This window comes from Podarcis bocagei (assembly GCF_964188305.1).
Source record: "Podarcis bocagei genome assembly, chromosome: 2".
In the NCBI taxonomy this organism is placed as follows: Eukaryota; Metazoa; Chordata; class Lepidosauria; order Squamata; family Lacertidae; genus Podarcis; species Podarcis bocagei.
The window spans coordinates 42,751,061-42,765,057 of record NC_138126.1 but is presented as its reverse complement, the minus strand read 5'-3'; the positions used below and the strand labels follow the sequence as shown (position 1 = coordinate 42,765,057).

At 42.0% G+C, this 13,997-nt stretch overlaps 1 protein-coding gene across 1 annotated transcript in view; it reads left to right on the top strand.

The window, feature by feature from the left end:
- PLXND1 (plexin D1) overlaps positions 1-13,997 on the top strand; it is a 157,314-nt gene that overhangs the window by 48,011 nt on the left and 95,306 nt on the right. Inside the window, exons 2-5 of the mRNA XM_081183924.1 lie at positions 1,133-1,309; positions 5,562-5,693; positions 10,349-10,449; positions 12,568-12,697. Of these exons, the coding sequence (XP_081040050.1) occupies positions 1,133-1,309; positions 5,562-5,693; positions 10,349-10,449; positions 12,568-12,697 (540 nt within the window). The remainder of the gene's footprint in view (positions 1-1,132; positions 1,310-5,561; positions 5,694-10,348; positions 10,450-12,567; positions 12,698-13,997) is intronic.

Sequence of the window (13,997 nt, the reverse complement as noted above, 5' to 3'; positions counted from 1 at the left end):
GATTAGCAGTGCAGCTGTTATTAGTTTTTATTTTCAGTGCTGCAACCTTTATTGCTTTGTTCTTTTTAAAAAAGCAGCTTTGGCAAGGTTAATATTTCTTGCCTTGGAATTCAGGAAACTACTCTTACCTGAAAGATACTGACATTGCTTGTTTTCATTCCTTAAATGGACCTTGAGCCTAAAGTGCAGTAGGATAGCTATATTCCTACTGAGAAGCACGAGTTCAGAGGAGTTTATTCAATATGCTGAGGATTGCAACCTAAAACCACTGGAAGGAAATGTTAAGGGAATTAGGTTGCTTAACTTCAGTAATATTGCAGTGTTGTAAAGATATATGCAAATTTGCCAAACATAGAGGACAGAATATTTACATATGTTTAAGTCAGGGAGATAGAAAAGCCACCTGCAAGTGTGACAAAGAATAAAACCCTGTAGACTTATACAAATAATGATACGATAACCTGTTTAGTCTTTTCTCTGCATTGCATCCTGCCTGTGGGAGCAAGTGCATTTGGTGCTGATAAATTCATGTATAAGGCCACTGTTTTCCCCCGTGGACTTTATGATTTTCGAGAAAATCCATCAGTGTCATGAGACTACGATACAATTTATCGGGCAAGCTATTTTGGTGACAGATTATGCAGATCTGTATTACACCAAACACTCTTTCAAACAGAAGTAGAAGATCAATCATTTTCAACTATGATTACATTAAGGCAGACAGTGATGTTCACTTTTGATAGTATTCCTGCTTTTATGGTTTTATGACCTTTTCATTTCCTACGTTACTGTTTTCTGTAATCATGTTCTAATTGTTTTATTCTTGTAAATGGCCCTAGGATGGCCGAAAAATACCTAAATAAATAGATGGTAAGAAAAAAGAAGCCTCAAGCTAAAACCCTTGACATTATATATGCTCAATACCATGAAAAATAGATGTGTCTCTGTTTGGGAACATTGTGAAGTAATACAAAATTTGCTTCCCCTGAGGAATCTCAGCACACCCACCCACCCCTGAGGCCACCTCCATTGCACTGACTGCAATGCAGAGTGCAGGGGATGCAAAAACCAAATACAGATACCTACAGTGTCCCAATAGTTATTTACTAATGTACCTTTCCCCCCTTTTCAGTTGCAACCAGAACAGTTGGACTGTGGAGCAGCGCATCTCCAGCATCCATTGTCAATCCTGCAACCTATCAAGGCCAGGCCAGTGTTCACTTCGCCAGGACTTACATCAGTAGCTGTCACCAGCGTCAATAATTACACAGTTGTATTTCTGGGAACAGCCAATGGAAGACTGCTCAAGGTAAAACTTAACAGTAGTAACCAAATGGACTTCGTAGTTAATAATCAGTATATATTTACATGGTGAAATGCTTGACAATAAGTAACCACCTTTGGAAAGCTGTTTTTTAAATTGCCACCTCACCTTTATGTAGCTATCATGCTTAGTAAATTGAGTCAGGCTGGCTCAGTTCCTGGATGACTGACTGCCAAGGAGCTCCTGAATCAGAAGGAAGTGGTTTTAATGATTCATCTCCCTTCTAATGTTATGGGACACTAAAGCAGTGTTTCCCAACCACTGTTCCGCGGCACACTAGTGTGCCGCGAGATGTTGCCTGGTGTGCCGCGAGATGTTGCCTGGAGGGAGGCGGGTGAGTCGGGTGGTGAGAGGCGGGGCGGCGGCGGCGAGGAGAGGCCGCCCAGCGCAGGGCTCTCGCCGTCTGCCTGCCTGGCTGCTTGCGAGCTCGGCGGGCAGCGCCTCCGTCCACAGCGCCCGCCTCGTGGCTCTCATTCCCTGCCAAAGCTCACCCAGCCAAGCCGCGCTCTCCTTCCTGCCTCGCTTTGCTGCCTCCCCCCCCCACCCCCAAAGCTTGGAGGTTCCCCGGCAAGGGGGAGGGGAAAAAATTGAAACTTACACTTTCGTGCGTCCCTCCCGGCGTGACGCTGCGCGCTGACGTCACGGGGCTGTAATGGTGGTGTGCCTCGAGATTTTTTTCATCAAACAAGTGTGCCTTTGCCCAAAAAAAGGTTGGGAAACACTGCACTAAAGAACCGAAGGCATGGTTTTTCAGAGAAAAGACAGAAGAAGTCCTGAGTGCTTGTGGTTGTTAAAGATTCCATGGTGCTTTTTTGTAAACAATAAAATTGCTAATTTGTGCACTTTGGCTAAATAACAGTTTGTGCAACTGTACTTTCTAAACCCCAAATTCCCCAGCCACTTTCTTTGCATGTACAGTCATATTTGATTGTCTGACTGTTTCTCTTGAAAGTTTAAGATCAATTGAATTTCAGTTGCATTTTCCACCAAACTGTACTGTTCCAAACAGGCTGATTAAGCACTGTTTAATGTGCTATCAGTGCTAAACAGCAGATAAGCACCGAACATTATGATTATCTGCAATGCCAATTATCTGGCTCGTTCAGCTCTAGCTTGTCTGTTAATCAGAGTTATCCTAGGGCATTTGCTTTCTGTACTAGCTGTTCTTTTTTTATCTCATAGGTGGCTGCAGGGATGTTATGAGGTCTGCTGAGTGATATTTAAGTGTTTGAAATCCCTGTATGGGAGGAACTGGGTGATCATGAAAGGCTGATATGACTGTCTGAACAACTTGGGTTAGCATTTGTGAAATGATGGCTTGTGATAGATCCTCACAACAATAGAATTATTTATTATTATTTCTTAAATTTGTATGCTGCCCTAAACCTGTAGATTTCAGGTGTGGAGTGTAGAAATTTCCTTCACCATAAACTGGTGGTTTTATTTCCTATCCAAGCAAGGAACTGGGCCTGCCTGTGGCAGTTTAATATCTGGGGGAAATTAAAACAATACGCACATTGCCTTACCATTGACCATTCAGTTTGCTTTTGTGTCTTTGGCAGTCAAGGCCTGTTTTGAAGGGGGTGGGACTGCAGGCTGCATGTCATGTCATTGCTGTGGTAGCCAATGCAGCAGACCTTTATTCTTAGTGATTGCCATCTTTGTGTGTCAGCTGGCAGGAGATAAGAGTGGGAGAGTCCAGTCCAGGCATGATGCTGCCCAGAAGTCACTCTTGCATTGGAGTGAATTGCAGTTTCCCAGCAACGGGGTAGATGATGTCATCAGCCTGGGGAGGCTGCTCTAGGAATCTCTACAGCTCTTCCATCATGCAAATAAATTTTGCCTGACTGCTGCTGGAAGTTTATCACATATTTCTTAGACTACAGTTGGTCCAGGCTGAGTTTTCTTCACTCCCCTTGTTATTCAGCTGTTAGCCTTCCACTGAGTTCTTCCACCCTTCCCTAAGTCTTTCACTCAGTCATGGACCACAATAGCTCTTGTGCTGTGACCCATTCAGTAATGTGTCAAACAAAATGCTTCCATAGAGTGTTCATCAACCTTGGGTCCCCAGATGTTATTGGACTACAACCCCCACCATTCACAGCCAGCTGAACCAATGTCCAGGGATGGTAGGAGCTGTAGTCTAACAATATCTTGAGAACCCACATTTGAAGAACAGAGCTGGACAACCGCTTAAGTGAGCCTAATGATAACTGTGTTCAGTTCAGAGTTAAAAGCATCTTGACAAAGCACTGTGGGCATAAGTGTGCTGATGCAGCACACTTGATCAGACTACTGATGATGAAATTAAAGAATTCATACTTGTGCAATGTAAGATTGGCATGTTAATCCATGATTCTGTTAATTTAAACAGGAAACTCCCTCACTTGACAAGCGCACTGCACAGGCTTTCATTCCACAATAAAGAAGCAACTGGATGTTGGTTTTAAATTGCATAGTGATATACAATATCTACTAATTCTTAACTTTTAATCAGCATTTGAGGCTACAGTGCAATCAAGATGTCATTTAATATATTGTAGAAATAAATGCCCATACTTGAAGTGTTATGGCACAGCTTTTAGTTATTAACAACTTCCTCGTATGAAATGCTCCCTGTCTTGATTGGCACTTGTAAAAAAGCACATAGAGAGATACACCCTCCATTTTGAATAAATATTCCCTGATTGGTCCCCGCTATTGCTAAGCTGGAGAAGAGACGTAAACCAATGCATGTGATATGCCCGTTTCATCTGTGTCAAAACAATACATCAGGGGCCAAGATTTAAGGCACTATAATTGTCTTCAAGCCATGAACAGCCACCAGCTGCAATAACCACAGTGGGTGTATGCCCATTTGCCAAAGCAAGGTTCAGTATTGGCCAATCAGAGTAGTCATTCAGTGGAGCTGCTACAATTGATGAGATGCCGACCATTAAGAAAAGGAAAGGGCATTATTAGAAACCTGTTTTATATCAGTCTGGAGATAATAACACATAATGTAGAATATTAGATCAGAAGAGAGGGAGGACAGAAGGGAATCCAATTTCTTTGCTTTACAAATGTTCCTAGCAGGAAGGTGGGAAAGATCTCAGAGGTCCTCTGTTTTGACATTGGCCCAGAGGCACAGGCTACACAGCAGAGTGGCAGGCAGCCGGCATCAGAGCCAGCTCCATAGGGTAGTCGGTGCAGATTCATTCCTTACAGAGCTTGTATTCACACAATAGTAACAGATCTGCTTCCATTATCATATCAGAAAAGGCAGCCTTATCTGCTGAACCTCCATTAGAGAAAGGCTCCTGGCTGCTCTTTGCTGGGATAATTTGCTCAGATAGCTATAATCTAATTCTGCTACACAGCTGCTGCACCACCACCCGCTTTTTTTTTTTTTTTTTTTTTTTTTACCTTAGGGGCTCCTTGTTACTTGGCATTGCATACAGAATACTTGGTGTGAGTTATAATTCAGGTTTCCCATCCAAGACAAGACAGTATAAAAGGGCATAAGCAATGTTCAGCCAGCTCCCCAAGCAGCAATTATGATTTCCTATCACATAGGGAATTAATCTGATCCGGTAAGTTATAAAGTACACCGCAGAGGGGCATTTTACAAGGGCCATTATCAATGGCATATTCAAGAGATTCATTAATGGATAAGCAGTATGTGTAAAGCCTCAGTGCTTCTAGGGTTAGTGTTGCAGCAGCAGGGTTTCCATGTCTGGTTTGCAGCGAATCTGCGTATGACTTTTGCTTCACTGCACCCTGTAAGCGAGTGGGTGCAGCAAACTACAACCTCTGGCTTTAGCAATACATCAGAACTGGGGATTGTGGTTTGTTACACTCCAAATAAATCATGATGTTAAGCTAAAGTGGCTTTGGATGTAATTCTAAGCAAGGGGTGGGAAATCCTTTTGGCCCAGTGGGACAGATACTTATCAGTCCCCAACCCACAGCCAACTTTGGCAGGTGAGCAGGACAATCCATCTTTCAAGTACCTAATGTCATTGTTGGTGTGGTTTGGGGAAAACAGCCAATAGTATTACAGTCTGAGTCCCCCTCCCCCCTTTTTAAACTTTTGGGATATTCTTCATTTATTGAATCATCAAACACACAGTAATACTATGTTAATTCATGCTAACTGTTCAATTAATAACTTTCAAGTTTCTATAAACAATGATTCCCTTTCTTCATCCAAAAAACCCAAAGTGGTGGTCTTATGAAATATTTTTTCCCCTGGCAGATTAATCTGAACAGTTCTATGGAGGAGATAAGCAGGGAGTCAATTACTGTGGCTTATGGTGAACCTGTCCATTCCATCATGCAGTTTGATCCTTCTGACTCCAGCTACCTGTATCTAATGACTTCCCACCAGGTAAGACTCCTTTACAGACATACCTTCTCAGTGCCATTAGGTGAGTACGGAGGAATAAACAGTGTTCTGGAGATGAGGTGATTTTTTTAAAAAGTTGTAGAAGTTTTGATTCTAATCAATGAACAAGTTATGTTCGCGCCCCTTTTATATGACTAATACTTTTAGGGTTTTCATGGGTGTACAGGTCTATGCCAAGAGATTTTTTAAAAACAAATAATCCTGTAAATAAATATTTTCGGAATATTTGTCTGCTTTAATAACTTGGTATTAAATACCTTGTTGTTAAAAAGATAAGTCTTTTGGTAGAAACCTGTACACCCATGGAAACCCTAAAAGTATAAATTATATAAAAGGGGCTTATACATAACTTGTTCATTGATTAGAATCAAATGCTTTGAGGCAGTGGTTTTCAATCAGTGTGCCATGGCACCCTGGGGTGCCTTGAATGATGGTCAGGGGTGCTGCAGGCAACACTGGCCTCTGGCCTTCTTTCCTTACCTCCCTCCTCTGATGCCTTCTCGTATTTCTACCTCCCAAAGGCTTGCACAGCTGTTAGTTGCAGCAACCCTGGCTACAAGCTCAGCAGGCGAATGGTGCCTCTGGGGCTGGTCAGAGGGTGCTGGTTGCCAAGAGCTGAGGTGGCCTCGGAATAACCAAGCAAGTGGGCAAGGGAGCCCAGCCAGCCAGTCCACCAGCCCTTGCCATTGGGAATAGACAGACAAGTCCCAGGCCCCTGTTGGGCAGCGTGAGGAGGTGCCTCTCTTTGGGGTGGGGGGAGGAAAGCTCAGAGACCAGGGTGGCCGCCCAGAGGACTCTCAAGGAGAGGAGGCTGAGGAAACACCCCACAAGGGAGGGTGTAAAAAAAGGGTGAGAAGCTGTTAGCTCTGCAGGCAAGAGGTGACACAACTGGGCTCCTGAGCCCCACAGGAGTGCCACAGAAAGAACGTAGTTGGTCAAGGGAGCCATGGACTCAAAAAGGTTGAAAACCTCTGCTTTGGGGCATCACAAAAATGCACAACAAAATGTTAACAAGACTTCACATTTTGTTATCAGTATTGATCTTATGGAATGTTAATATTATTTAGGATAATTTCACTCTGTCCCTTTAAAGGACTTTAAAGTTTTATCTGTGTTGTTCATTCTGCATTTGGATTTTCCTGAAAGCTGAATGATAGTCCTTCCTTCCTTCCTTCCTTCCTTCCTTCCTTCCTTCCTTCCTTCCTTCCTTCCTTCCTTCCTTTCCTATCTATAGTGAAAGCAAAATAATAATTATCTAGGTATCACTGAATTTCCACCACAATTTTGCCTAGAGTTTAAAGTTGTCACTACTGGAGATTTTCTCAGTACACAGTTGTACCTAATTTATTGGATACTACAGTGCATGAGCGAGAACTATTCAGCATATAAAGTGTTCTTTTCTTGTATAATTATTCCCTTCCTGTTGCCTTTAAACTGCCTAGTTGAAGAGAAACTCAAGTTTGGTATGTGCTCCAGTCATCAATGGTGCAAGCTACATTCATTCTTAATCTTCTGAAACAGATGTGCAACCAATAATTTTATACTTGGTATTTAAACTTTCCAGCTGCAATCCCCTACAGAATATTCATATATCACTGTACAGACTCTTACAAGATTCTTTTTGGGATAATATATCATGCCATTACTGTATCCCATTAGCGTTAACAAATCAAAATGGTTTACCTAGGATAGGCCTTATCATTCCGTCAAGCACACTAAGTCTGCAAGGCATCAGGTGATATAATTTGTCTCTTCTCTGGCTAACTTGGTTCTGTTTCCTTTTCTCCAGAGGTAGTTAGCTTTGGGGAAATTTGTTTAGGCAAGGTAAGAGGGTGTTCCGAACAATATGTCAAAAGTTTCACTTAATCTACACAAGCCAGAGCTATGGTTGAAATTACATAATGTACCAGCCTTGCTGAAGTTATGCAGGTTTGGGTTGGGTCAAGCAATGCTGAATAGACCTCGTGGTAGCCCTAGTACTGTTAAGTACCTAGGTACCAATTTGTGTATATTTAAAGTTGGCATTTTGAAATGGACTTTGTCACATAGAGGCAACCAGTGCACATCCCACAAAAATATGATGATGGAAGTGATTATAAGGATGTTCTCTAGCCTACTCTTCCTTGAATATTTCCATCCCAGACTGGGGAAGATAGGTATTACATGATACTTCACCAAAGTCTGGCTGTGCAACCAATCTGGCTAAATCCTGAACCAGATCATGCTGATTTGTGCCTGGTACAAGTTGGCTCGAAGCAACTATACATTGCTACAGAGTCGGCCAGATGGAGCCATTTTGATTTGTAGCAATTTGTTCTGATCCAGAGTTTAAAACATGCTCCAAAAAAAGGTAGATAGATTGTCTCTGAAGTATTGCATTTTCTAATTACACGATTAGGATTTCTGAGTCCAGATTAGGTCAGATCAGGTCTGGATAGATTTCTGCCAAATCAGGGAGGGATCTGGGAAACTTTACACCAGGCATCCCCAAACTGAGCCCTCCAGATGTTTGGGGACTACAACTCCCAGCATCCCTAGCTAACAGGGATGATGGGATGATGGAAATTGTAGTCCTAAAACATCTGGAGGACCGAGTTTGGGGGTGTCTGCTTTACACAGACCTACATGGAAGTGTTGGTCAGTATTATTGGCAGTAGCATTCTGCACTACCCAATGTTTTGGTTTTTCACCTTTCAGCAAAAACTTCCGGAGCAGTTTACATAAAGAAATACAGAAACAATCAAATTAGAAATAAAACAGCCTAGGAGTCATAACAACAGAAGGACTAAAAGGCATTGAATTGATCCTGCAACTTTCTTAAGGATGCTGTTTTCAGTAATAAGAAATCTAGACTTTTTTTCTTGTCAGGCATCTTGACAATCTTCTCTGGTTCAGATCTTAATGTTCTGCATATAGAAGAGAAATACCATCTTTTAAGTAAAAACGTATAGATTTATTGCCTTACTCATCCAGAATTCCTCAACTGGGAAACAGCACTGGAATAGAATATTTAAAACAACAGAAGAACACACTGAACTGTCACTGCCATTTCCATCTTAGATGCTTCTACAGAAACTTAGCCCACAGAAATGCTCTTGCAAGACTTCTCAGAATTCCTCTGCTCTGTTTTTTTAATGAGTTTCCAGGAATGGGGATTTCTTAGATTAAATACAGAGCTGCTCCAGGGTGTGTGGGGGAATGGGGAGGCTAAATTTGGCCAACTTAGCTTAGCTGGAGGCCATCCTTTTAATGCAGTACCTGTACCAACAGCAGCAGCCCCCAGTGGTGCTCAGGCAGCAGACAACAGCTGGCTGGCATCTTCATGCTCACCCAGAAGCCCCTTTGCAGGGAGTCACTGAGCCTATAAAACTTTTAAAAATTGGTTAGCTTGGGCAGCACATAAGCTAAAGTTGGCATGATACGGAGAAGAATTGCATGGCCTTTGTGCAAGAAGGACACATAAATTTGTGAAACATTCCGTATTTTTCAAGCTAGGAATCAGAGTGCTCTCTACTGAGCACACAGTGAATGGGTAAGAGTTGCACTTATGAAGCTGCTGTCTACTATAGATGTAAGGAGGTTAGAGAGGGAGATTGCAGGCTAAGGATTAGGAGGAAGACAGAAAAGAAAGTTAAAATGTTTTAGTCAATATTAGTGATGTTCTGTATTTCTTAAAACAAAGTTAAAATGTTATGAGACATGAATAATGGGTGGACGTTTCACTTGGTGAGGGTAAGCACTTCCATTACTTGATCTTAGAGTAAAGATTTTGGTTATAAATCCACCTGTGTGTGGGATTGCTCTATGTGATGCATAAAGTTTAAATCTCAGAATTTTCAGAGGGGTGAGGTGGCGGCAGCAGGTGGAGGGGAGATTGTAGTGAAACACAAAAGAGGAGACTGGACGCTTACTCCTTCCTGGGTGGGCGCCTGTTGCGGCTCTCGCACTCTGCCACCATCCCCGGGCAATGAGAACAGAGCGCACATGGCCAGGCGGCCATTAGGGAAATTCCTCCGGCCGCCAGGACATCCGGCTGAAGTTCCTGCCTGCTGCAGCATCTCAAATGGGCCAGTCAGTGGCCTCCCTAGTGGGTGTGCCTCACATGCTGATAAGGCATTGGCTGCACTCCTGCCCTCGGCGAGGCATAAAAGCCGACAGCGCAAAACACAAAAGAGAAGAATGCACTTGTCTGCTGATTCAGCCTAGGGCCCATACTCGCTATAGATGACCCTGGGAATAACCAATCACTCATTTATTTATGCAACCTTGTATAAATCTGGTTGTAGGTGTAAGAGATAATTCCCAACTGGGAATATCAGACAGGAGAGAAGGCTTTCTCCTAGGAGGTCAGATTTGGACCCAAGTGAGGAATTTATAGCTCATTAGCTTGTTCTGGGGCCTGTCTCTAAAAACTGCTAGGATTGCTAACACTTTCTCCTTAAAGGTCTCTTGCAGCAGAGTGTTCTGTCATGATCTATGCTAATAGTTAAAGACCTCTGTGGTGGCACTAACCTATGACATAAAACAATAATGTTAATAAACTGTGGTTTCCTTCTTTCCTATTAACAGATGAGTGCCTCTCTGAAAGCTTTTTTAAATAAAAAATATTATTCTCTTGGACTTTTGTTATTATGCAGATAGCCCGTGTGAAAGTAGCTGCCTGTGATCAATATACCACATGTACAGAGTGCTTGGCTGCAGCCGATGCTTACTGTGGATGGTGCACCTTGGAGACCAGGTGGGTATTTTTGTACACTACATGCCTCTTAGTAATAGGCTGCTCTGTGCAGAAAATAATTGTCTGTTGTTGAGGGAAATCACTAGTCTTTTTTATTTCATTACTCTGCTTCCGCTCTTTTGACAAGATTAGGGTTCTTTGATAGCAGTCTTCAAAAGTCATTTCTAATTTTAATAGCTCATTTTGAAGAAATCATTGCCATGGCTGAAACCTAAGCATTCAAAAGCCATTTAAAAGATATTTTGTAAACAAGGTACACTTTTCACAAGTGTAATTTCATAATTCATAATTCAAACACATAATTGTTTATAGAAAAAATAATAATACTTTACAAAATAAACATTATGAGATGCTGAGTTTGACAAGAATAAAAAGCATCTCTAATTAAAATCAGTATAGAAGTGCTATGTCATCTGTATTTCTATTATCGTACCGTTAAATAGAAGATCTATGAAGAGACCTTTCAAGGTCCTTTTCAAGTGGCTTCCATTAAGCAGGGGACCAAAATCCTAGGAACATTTCTTTGATAACACATATACCTGAAAATTAAGATTATTTTAAAACATGTTGCTAGGTAATATTTTGAAGGGACAACATAGGACTAAATGGCTGAGTGTTCTTTCTTTTTTCCTTTGTCAAATACAATGTTCACTGTAACCATGGGATTCAAGAGTGAAGCTAACAGGATTACACCACCCCTTGGGAAAATGATAAGAGTATTTTACAACTGAATATTGTTGGTCTTATTCTGAGCACAGTACCTACAATCAGGTCATGTGCAATCTGTAGTCTTGAAAATAATAATTTTATTTTTTTAAGTAAGTTTGTAAGCTATAGGTCTTGAAAACATGAAATCAGCATTCCCCGCCCCAAGAACTGAACTAATGGTCCCAAGTTAATGGTTTAGCAGAGGGAGCAAGGTCAGCCATGGGCTATTTATTACGGGAAATCACCATGTCCCAGAACAACATATCCTCATAAAACCCTGCAATTCTCTAAGCTGTAAAATAGTCTGATGAACAAGAATAAGCTAGATAGCTCTGCCCTACTTGCCAAACATTAGATCAAAGTTTTTTCCTAAGGCTGTGCAGAAGGACATGGAAGGGAGAGTGCCTGCCTTGCCCATCAGAGCATGTGTGGAAAGAATTTCCCTCCAGCACTGAAAGGAAGATCTCTAGAAGGTTCTGTAGGTGGAGAACCTAATCATGCAACTTCATGGAAGACCACTTGAAGAATGTCAATTGGAGATTAGCAACAGCTCTTTATTTTTACTGCCACATACTTATGTGCGGTTTTGAATGGTTCAAAAACTGCCCAAGCTCACCCAACTTCACATAGGTTGCTAGTTTGCCACATCATAGGAACATAAGACGTTGCCGTCTACTGAGTGAGACGATTGGCCAGTCTGGTTTAATATTGTCAACCCTGATTGGCACCAGCTCTCCAGGGTTTCAGGCAAGAGTCTCTCCCACTTGGGGATTGAACTTTGGACCTGCTGCATGCCAAGCCTAGATGCTCTACCACTGAGCTATGGCACTTCCCCTTCAGGAGTAATGCTACAACTAATAAGAATCCTGCCGCTCTCTCAAGCCTTTCCTAACTCAATCATAGGAGCAAAAGACTAAACAGAAGTATTTATAGGAAACAAGCCAGAACATAGTAAAGATAACCAAGGCAGAACAATCAATTTAGTTTGCTGGAACAATATATTTATTTTAAGGGAAAATCTGATAAAACAGAAATAGAACATGCAGGGGAGGGGGAGAAAGTAACTTTCAAGGCTAGCTGATACACTGTCTCCTCTGAGTCTGCTAAGCCAACATAGTTCAAAAGCTTAATTTCTCGTTTCCATGGGTTTGTGAGTCGATTTTTCAGCATCAGATACAGAAAAAGAGTATGTGGAAAACACAAGGAAAGCATAATGTGTGAAGTATCTCTCAATTTTGTCTCTTGTGCACTTGGGTGTTGAAGCTAAAATGTTTATATCATGGAGATCATGTTGATTATATAAAATGGATGCTAGCGCCGTGAAAAATATGAGGAGGGTTGCAGTTCTCCCAGCAACATTATTAATAATTTTGAGGGTCTGGGGTCATAACTGCTTTTTACTTGTTTTAGGTGTTCCCTGCAACATGAGTGCGCTAATTCTTCTGAACCCAATTTCTGGATAAGTGCCAGCGAAGGAGTGCAGCAGTGTCCGTCAATGACCATACTGCCCTCTGAAATAAACATTGAGAAGGAGAACAAAGTATGTCAAATGAGAATTGTGCTATTTGTTGATATCGTGTCATAAGCAGCGGGATTTATTCTAAACCATTCTAAGTGGAACCTGCAAAAAAAATAAATGGCTTGGTGTGATGCTCAGGGTTCCAAACAGCCAGGAAACACCACTCCTTTCCCTCTCTGCCCCAATTTTCTATCCCCACTTCAACTGTCAGCATCCTGCTGCCGCTGAGCATGTTCAGTCCCCATTGGGCTGTTTTGGAGGGTCTGCCCCATTAGGCTCCCCCCCCCCGAGACTTTTGTACTTTGCAAACTTTTTGTTTTCTTGATCCTGCAGATACAATCCTCTTGTGGGTGGGTTGTGCTGTTTTGGTTGCATAATGACCCAAGCCACCTCTGAGGGAAAGCAGGACCTGCAGCAAAACATTGCAGTGCATAGAGTGCTTTGGTTTCACTGTTCCAGCCAGCCATGCCCTCTTTCAGAATACTTCCATTTCATCGCGGTTTCCTTTTCTTCTCCACAACAGCATTCCGTGGCGACTGAGTACGCTCCACCCTCATGAAACTGTTTCACCCTTTTTTTCCTCCCTCAGGTATTTTCCATAAATACTTTTATCTACACCTGTAAACCATGGGGTTTCCACAACCCTGCAGGAGCCATAATCACACCAGCAACTGCGTTTGCTATTATTAGAAGAACAGAACTTTGCAATCTGACTTTTATGTATGCTGGTAGGCATACATCACTTGGCTTTGTTGTTATCAGACTTCAGGTGCAGCAAGGGGCATCTTCAACTGTGTGCATTTTAAATAGATGTCGCCAGCGGTGCTCTCCAACAAAATTACCACAGCTTGTTCTTTCATTCTGTACCCCTCCCCATTTTTGTCACTTTCCGCCCCCATCAGTCTGCCAGTGTTCCATGCACTTTGAGCATACTGAGTCCTCCATTTCTTTCCTCCTATGTTTTTTCCTCATTTGGGGGGGGAATTGGGTTTTTTGTGAGAGGCACCCATCCTCTCACAGTATCCAACCTACTTGAAATTATTTGTTTTATCCATGAGTTTCCATGGTTTCTCTTTGCTACCGTATTGGCCCGAACATAAGCTTTTTTTTTTTTTTTTCAAATTCTGACCATGAAAAGTTAAAGTGCATCTTAAATTTGTGACCTTACAAAAATTGGCTTTTACAATATCGTTGCTGAAACACACATACGGTAAAACGGAACGGGTGTGAATGCCTGTGGGAGTGGCTTATATTCGGGTATTGTGTTTTTTTCTTTTCCCCCCTTGAATTTTAAAGGTGCAGCTTTTATTCAGGTGCAGCT